This window comes from Azolla caroliniana, unplaced genomic scaffold (genome assembly GCF_043228905.1).
Source record: "Azolla caroliniana isolate FFs.n. ecotype wild unplaced genomic scaffold, voAzoCaro1.0.p SCAF_13, whole genome shotgun sequence".
Classification (NCBI taxonomy): domain Eukaryota; kingdom Viridiplantae; phylum Streptophyta; class Polypodiopsida; order Salviniales; family Salviniaceae; genus Azolla; species Azolla caroliniana.
This window is the reverse complement of record NW_028230448.1, coordinates 5,444,527-5,453,197: the sequence shown is the minus strand read 5'-3', so window position 1 is coordinate 5,453,197 and position 8,671 is coordinate 5,444,527. Positions and strand designations below refer to the sequence as shown.

Here is an 8,671-nt window from a genome sequence, read left to right as displayed (position 1 = left end):
AAAGCCAAGAAACGTCATCCATGGCCATGGTGCCTAAAGCTCCCACTCCCTCTCTGCTCCTCTATATTTGTGTGTTGGTGCAACTAGAGAAAGAAAGGGTAGGTGTGCCATGAGAGGAGCTTATTAAGTTTCCCCCACCTTGAGAAGAAGTCTCTCTCCCTTTATCTATATGTCCAATTCATAGCCGAGCTTGAAGAAGAAAAAGAAGATTATCACCATAGCTTGCCCTTACCCTAGACCTACCCTGTGTCGCTTGCACCATCTCAACTTCTGCTAGCTTCGGAGTACCCTTCCTCTGTTTCCATTACCCAGTTCTCCTCCTTCAATGCCCACCCAAGAACACTTGACATTATATGAGGAAATGGAGATGAATGTTCCTGTTTGCATGTGTAGTGTCACTCTTGTGGCCTTACTAATTACTTGGGAAAAGCTTAAAGATCCAAGAAATGGATCTAAAATTGTTGAGCGGCAAGCTCAACCAGATCCGTATCGGCTGAATAAGCCTGAGCTAGATCGACAACCGGAAGGATGAAGCCGGATCAGTGAGACGGATCGGCAAGCCGACGAGCAATTGAGCCGGTGAGCTGGATCAAACAGTAACTGGAAGCCTAGTAGTAGCCTAGACTACTAGATAGTTAATAGTCTCGTAGTTAGTGGCAGACGCTCGAGTGAGCATTGAAGTACACCGTACTTCTGTCAGTCCGTATGGACTTGTATAAAAGTGTTCACTAAACACATATGATGTACAGAGTTTGAGAGTTAATTTTTTAATAGAGTTTTATGTTTTGCTCTTTCTCTGACTCTCCCGCGTACTATGTATATTCAAGCTCTCCATTAAACCTGTGTTTCTGTTTTTTGGTTTTCTATTACTTCCGCACACTATTCTTTTACAAAAATGCATATTCTAGTATCAAAAAGCGGTGGAAGTACATTGGTTTATATGTATGCTAGGTATGGCTTTCTTGATGCAACTCAGAAAGTGCTTTATATGCTTGAGTCAGAGATGTTGCGTCATGGACTGCATCAATTTCAAGATAAATTTCAAGATATGCTTGAAAGACATGATTGCACTGAAGAAAGGTGTGGTTGTTTATTAATTCATGTCATTATGCATGTCCTCATTTAAGCTCTGTGTAGCAAGATGATGTTGGTCTTCTCAAAGAATCTCAAAAAGTAGTTCAAGAGTTTTCATACTATGAATATACCACGAGATTGACCTCTAGATCTACCCGAATCTAAGTGCAACTCAAGAAGAGAGAGCTTCAGGGGGAGGCAAAAAGGACAATCAAGATGAGGCAGCTGCATAGGGAGACACGGGCAGAGGTGAGATTCGAGGCATAGATGAGTCGGACAATGGTGGCTGAACAATGGTGGCCGGGTCGATGGCCATGCACGGCCGAGAATACGGCCAAGTGATGAATGAGAAACAACGGGCGAGATACGCAACCAAGAGCATGGCCAAGACGCGCGACCGAGAAGACGGCCAAAACGTGTGGCCAAGAGCACAGTTGAGACGCTCGGCCAGCCGAGAGTATGGCCAAACAGCCACCCAAGAGAGATGACCAACGAGCCAGATGACAAAAAAAATAAACTAGCCAAATAGACACGACCACCAATGATTCAGCCGGCCGAACTGAGAGATGGCCGTCGGATAGTCCACGACGACGACGGTCGACAAATGGCCAATGAACAGGCACGACTGACGGCCGACAAACAGAAACAACTTTACAGACATAGACCAAGACAGAGTAGAGAGAGAGCTCCATCGAGCTCTTGCCATGGCTAAAGAAGGAGAAATGGATGAGTATAACTGACAATAAAATAATACGAAAAAACATCTACTGGCTTGACCATACATCTATTGTGTGACCTTTCAACCAATCCAAGAAAAAGTGACAAAAGATAATAGAGTTACTAAATTGACATATACATTTTAACATGATTGAGTTCCTACAATTCATTTGTTTGATGGATGTACATTTTATGCACATGAAACTCAAATCCATTAATTTAACTCAAACAAGGAATCATTTGATATGGTTTACAATATCATCATACTAGTCTCACTTGATGAGGTGTATATGGGATCCAATTCGTGTAAAATAATCATAGTGGTATTTCCATTTTCCATGTTATAGCTCCAAAATGAGGGAGGGTCGACATTATATCACGTTGCTCTGTCGATCGTTTTTTATTAGAGATTCCCTCCATGATTTCCTTCTATCACTCACTATAATTCTCCTCTTTCTGAAGGATCATAAAGTACCTATTAAAATACTCTACCATGTACTTATTAACACTATACTACTTAATATGATTGTTTATACATAAGACTTCTTTCATGTGTATCCATTCACACCCTTGTTCGCATGCATCTAACAAACCTTTCTCCTAGTGGTCGCAATTCTCCACGACACTAGTATGACTCAATGCCATGGGACGCCAATCAAGGCTCAAGTCTGTGTCGATGTCTTCGCCCGATGGTGGTCGAGTGGATTAGTACCTTTTTTTCTCTCTTTTTTCTTATCAATCCATCTTATATTTCCTTGTCTTATGTTTACATTAGGATTGATCTCTAACCACTGTGATGCTCACGTTAGAATGAACATCATATAGGAGATTAAGGGGTAATTCGTTGTGGTTTCTTTCACTATTAGAAACATCTAATCTGTTGTTATTAGAAGACATCCATCATTATCTTACCATCATGTCATGGCTATGATGGAATCAATATTATATTATCATTGGAACCTAAACGACAAACCTCTTTGGAGAAAAAGTCCAAGAAGGATACATGGTTACACGATGTGCAAGAAATGATGCAATGTATGAGGAACAATGCACGTTGTTGTTAGCAGACATCCATCATTATCTTACCATCATGTCACGGCTATGATGGAATCAACATGATATGATTGGAACCTAAATGGTGAACCTCTTTGGAGAAAAAGTCCAAGAAGGATACGTGGTTGCACAATGTGCAAGAAATGGTGCAATGTATGAGGAACAATGCATGTTGTTATTAGCAGACATCCACCATTATCTTACCATCATGTCACGGCTATGATGGAATCAACAAGATATGATTGGAACCTAAAGGTAAACCTCTTTGGAGAAAAAGTCCAAGAAGGATACGTGGTTGCACAATGTGCAAGAAATGGTGCAATGTATGAGGAACAATGCATGTTGTTGTTAGAAGACATCCATCATTATCTTACCATCTTGTCATGGCTATGATGCAATCAATATTATATGATCATTGGCACATAAACTAGGTAATTGTTGAGAGTTCAAAGCTATATAGAGCTTTGATGTATTAATATAGTTTCAAATGCAAGAAAATCAAGAGGTACAATAAGGGTGTTTATGTATAGGATTGCTCCCTAAATGAGTGAGGGTCCATCCATCTAAACAATTGAGATGTAGTGTTATGAGAAAGCTTATGGAAACACGAGTTGAAATTCTTTATCTAAATCTTGGAAACATGCTTCAATATTAGTTCAAGATTTAACTATTTCATTGGTTTGATTTAACTACTTCAATTGTCCCTTTCTCTTTTTTCCTATCCATCACTTTGGTTTGATTTAGACCCTATAAAATTCAAACATAAGAAATTTTCCAATTTTTGATAGTTTCCTTGAAGTTTATCTACCTACTGATGAAATGAATAGACCCTATAGTAAGTAACACCCTTTTTTTCTCCTTTTTCTTTTTCTTTTGATTGTTTCCTTGAACTTTATTTACTTGCTTACGAAATGAATAGGCCCTATAGTAATTAATACCCTTTTTTTTCCTTGAACCATTGTGATGCCCTATAGTAAGCAATACACAAAACTTAAATCCATTATTTTAACTCAAACGAGGAATCATTTTATTTGGTTTAAAGTATCATCATACTAGTCTCAGTTGACTAGATGTAAATGGGATCCGATTCGTGTAAAATAACCATAGTGGTATTTCAACTTTTGTAATGAAGTTTTATATTCACGAGAAAAAGGTTATGTAAAGCTTGTAATCCTAAAGTAGTGAGGTCCAGAGAAAATAAGGAGAGTAATCAAAGTTAGGTTCTATTTGTCCCTTACAATTTCATTTACTTGCCCATGTTCCCTTTCATATTCAAAGACAACAAGGTTTTATTTTGTTTCATCAAGGTTACCAATATTCATTAACTATCAGCAACGATTCAGTTCGAACCACACCGAACCGTGAAACTGCAGCTTAATGGTTAAAACAGTTCGGTTCAATTTTAACAGTTAGAAATTGTAGTTTAAACGATTTAATTGTTTTTTTTAATGAAATTCTTGTTTTAAAAGTAAGTTTTAACATTTACAAAATATTATATACATAAATTCTTTACAATGACACTTTTAACATTTATTAAATTTTATATAAATGCTTTATAACGACAATTTTAACATTCATTTAAATTTTGTTTTTCTTTAAAGTATTTCCCATAGGTTTATCACAAGAGCTCAAAAAAATGCAAATTTCAATTTATAATGTAAATGATGATAAATAGACATATACACCTACATTATACACACACACACACACATATATATGTATGTATGTATGAATATACAAGCAAGAATACTAAGTAATCGAGAGAGAGAGAGAGAGAGAGAGAGAGAGAGAGAGAGAGAGAGAGAGAGAGAGAGAGTGGGATAGTGTGTGAGACAAACAAAATGAAACAATTTGAGCTTGATATAGTTATCAAGCATTCACCAAAAGATGTTTGGAGGGTATGGATGAAGAACTTGCAAATCACCTTACCGAAAGCAATCCCACAACACTACACCTCGATTGAGTACTTGGATGGCCCCCCTCTTGCTACTGGAGGCGTTGGCCAAATAAACTACAATGTTGAGAGTAATTCTCCCTCCTTACATATGGATGCATTATATGTATATGTAGTATATGTATGTGTATGTGTGTTTGTGTGTATACATTTTTACTATCTCAAACTATGTATTATTGACTTGATGTATAAACTATTGCATTACTTGTTTATCATGAACAAATCATGAGTTCCAACTTAGTGGATATGAAACTATCCACCTACTTTCTATTCATTCAGAAAAGACATGCGCCAATTTCTATGTACTATTGACTTAGTATAATGCATGGAGTCTAGAGAGCAATATAATGTTTCAATAATTTCCATCATCATATCCCTATTATGAATTGCCGTTCAATTACCGATTAAATTTAGTCAATTATTTTGTGCTTTGTATCCTAAATTGGTTCTTTTAAGGAAGCCCATGCATTTTTTAGTCCATGTTTGAGGGTCAAGTCTCACAAATCTAAGTAAGCCATGTTTTAATTATAGTCCATATATGTGTCAAATGATACATATCCAAATGTCAAATCACACAAATCTAAATACAAGACTTATGCATGGTTCTATCTCTAATTCCTTAACATCATAAAAAAGATTTTCTTTCTCCCATAATAACTTCTTGTTTACTTAATGCACACTAGTGTTGGCAAAGTCTATATCCCCTACCGGAAATTTTCATGCTTCTAATGAACGTGTTACCTAATTGGAAATTTAAAACTTTAACTAGCCACTTTCCTACAAGCGACAATTTCAACCGGAACATGTTGAAAATAAAAATTAGCACATTCCAAATCAGGAAATAAAATTCTAGCACAATACCAAATCAAATAAATCACAAAAGTTTGGATCCAAAAAAGTATATATGTATATATTTCCAAAAAAAAGAAATACTTGACTATGTAAACAAAATTCACTTATCAAAACTTTGTAAACTAGCATTAGCAACATATTAGATAAAATTAGATCTAATATATATAAAACTTTAAAACAAATTAGATTGAATTTACGAAGTTCCAATCTATATCTTTTATGAACTCCTAGATGTCATCATCATGCTCATGAGATGTTATTGTAAAAATATGATGATATGCCTTGCTTTCTCGCCACAACCTAATGTTGGCATTGAGGTAATGTTCTTCTAGTTCAGGTCCTTCAATGGAGACTCGTATCAATGCATCTATTGCATTGCTTTTTAGCCTAATTTTGAACTTATTCTTTATTAGATTTAGGCGACTAAAGCTTCTCTCACATGTTGTAGTCGAAAAACATTGAATTAACCTTATCAACGAAAGCTTTAAAAGCTTGGGTAGCTTTTCTTTTCACACATCATTACAACTTATCGTACTCAAACATCAAAGAAATATCTTCCAAGCCATTTCGTGGTAGCTTGCGGTCTAAAATTTGTATATTCATCAAAGAATTTATCAATTATAAATTATGGGAGAAAACGCTTTCCAATCTATCTTTTTCGAATGCCATAAAAGTTTGCAAGTAGATCCAATAGACATGTTCATTGGTGATATGTGCATTTTCTTTAGATTTGAATGGATCTTGAAGCCTCTTTTTTATAGTCTCTATTAATGCCCTAGAAAACAAAGTTTAGAAACATATGGCTTCAATTAAGTCCTCACCATCAAGTCATACTTCTATCCATGATAATGCTTTTATACTCATTACTTTTTGTGCCATCTCGTAAAATGTAAAGCATTCCTTTTTGTTTACCATATTGTGGAATAACTAGATAATTATTGCTATCCTTCTTAAACCATTGAGATCTATAGTAACACGATATAGAAATTTCTTTTCTATCTCCCCAATATCTATAATATCCAAACCTCCAATGTACATATGTCACACCCACATATTCCTTTAGGAAATTCATACTTAACATAAACATGATGTTAAGTACATTTGCAAGGAAGTGATGCATATACACTATTTTGAAGATTCTTAAAAGATACATTGTATGAACCACTTTGTGATTTTCAGATCATTTCAAAGAGGTCAGTATTTTTAAAGCTGCAAGGTTCTTTTGTTATAAGTACTAAAAAGGACACGGAAAAATTTGATTAGATTCATTCACAAGAGAATGGTTATATTAAATTTGTCCATGTCCTTCATAGTGTGCTTTCAACAAAAGAACTTGCCACTTTAAAAATACTAAAATCCTCTTTAAAATGATCTAAAAAATGTAGCAATCAACTTTTTTTACATAGCTTTGACATGAATGGATAATATGTGCATTTGTTGTACATTCACTTCATTGCATCTACAGTATATACGTTGCACAAAATGCTGTGAAATGAGTTTAGTGATGAGTCCATTCTCAATCCTCATGGAAGATTCGGTATGGAATGAATATATAACAAATCTATTACATTGGAATGCCAAATTGAAAGTTTTCAATGATTAATTTGAGATGTTCTCTAATATGAACACTTGGATGTAACCTTTGGAATATATTATCCAACATGTTGAGCACTCCAAGTACAAATGACAAAACAAAAGTTATACCTTATAAAGAGTCATAATGTCGCATCCATATTAATGGGTAAATTATCTGATTTCAAGCCATTTGAATCATTAAGATAAAGAACATGTCATACAATGTTTTTAACGCCCTTGAAAGGTGAATCAATGTTAAATATTGTCATTGCATCTTAACCATTTTGCAACAAAAGTGCACCTTACATGTTATCAACTAATATATGGGCATACTAGGTTTTATCAACATTTTTTAAAGCTTGTTTGGTATGGTAGTTGACATTGGAAATTGAGACGATTGCATTCTTGAGAGCTTAAGAGACCATGAAAATCTACCTTTAGTACTCATGGACGGCAAGCTTATAATATCCTACTTTATCTTAGCATTAATACTTCTTTATTTGGCTATTGGTTTACACCAAATAAAGGCTTTTGTTTAGAGATCCAACTTGTCCCCCTTATTCAAGAAGAGCTTCTACATACCTAGCCACACAAGTGGGTTATATCTTGTGCTTCCATTTAACGTAATCCTTACTTTTGTTGTGCAAGATATCATATATTGTGCGACAAACATGTTTCATATCATATTCTGTCAATATTTTCCACAGAAATAAAAAATATGATCTTATTGAAATGCAATTTATACTTTTAACATTGTCGTTGATAACCTTTTATTGATTTCTTCAGACTTTTCTAAATTTGATTACCTCAAGTTTCTATGGAACAACATTGACCATGAACAAATGAGTTTCAAAGCTACAATCTTTGAGGGAGGATATTTGGGAAAGCATTCTAATCCAAACATGACTTATAGTGCTCAAGTTTTAGTTGGAGTTGAGCCAAATACAAGCATCATTAAATGGATATTTGAATATGATGAGAATTTCATGGATGCAATCGAGGAGCATCTAAAAGAGGAGATGTGCACAGTTGGCGCTTATCTAGAATCGCATATCAATGACATTGCTTAAAAAAATTCATTTTTACAAGTTTTTTATGCTATTTTTCTTGTATACATTCTATCGTATTTACATTCAATAAACTATTGTATTAATTAAAGAATTCTCCCATATTTTCTTCTTATGTTTGTGAGAGTTTTCATTCAAAATTTGAAGGCATGTGCTTGGCTTGTTTGATCGTGATTTTCTTTCGTGCAAAAAAGGTCTTGTTTTGGATGAAGAACCTCCTTTGTTGGAGCATAAATATGGTTTAAAAATAGTCCAACTCCAAGCATGTATAGGGTTTACAAATTAGTTATAATTCACATTGTGATGAGAATGCATGCGTGTGTGTGAAATGTGAGTTGGACCAATGGGGTCTTAACACAAGAGAGGATGGGTTGACATG

The 8,671-nt window shown here is 34.9% G+C and overlaps 1 protein-coding gene across 1 annotated transcript; it reads left to right on the top strand.

The window, feature by feature from the left end:
• The first annotated feature begins 4,590 nt into the window (after window positions 1-4,590).
• LOC147856008 (uncharacterized) lies at window positions 4,591-8,458 on the top strand. The gene is made up of 2 exons (XM_087329522.1): window positions 4,591-4,869; window positions 8,012-8,458. The coding sequence occupies exons 1-2, from the start codon at window positions 4,686-4,688 to the stop codon at window positions 8,293-8,295; spliced, it is 468 nt and encodes a 155-aa protein (XP_087185648.1). The 5' UTR covers window positions 4,591-4,685; the 3' UTR covers window positions 8,296-8,458.
• The last annotated feature ends 213 nt before the right edge of the window (window positions 8,459-8,671 follow it).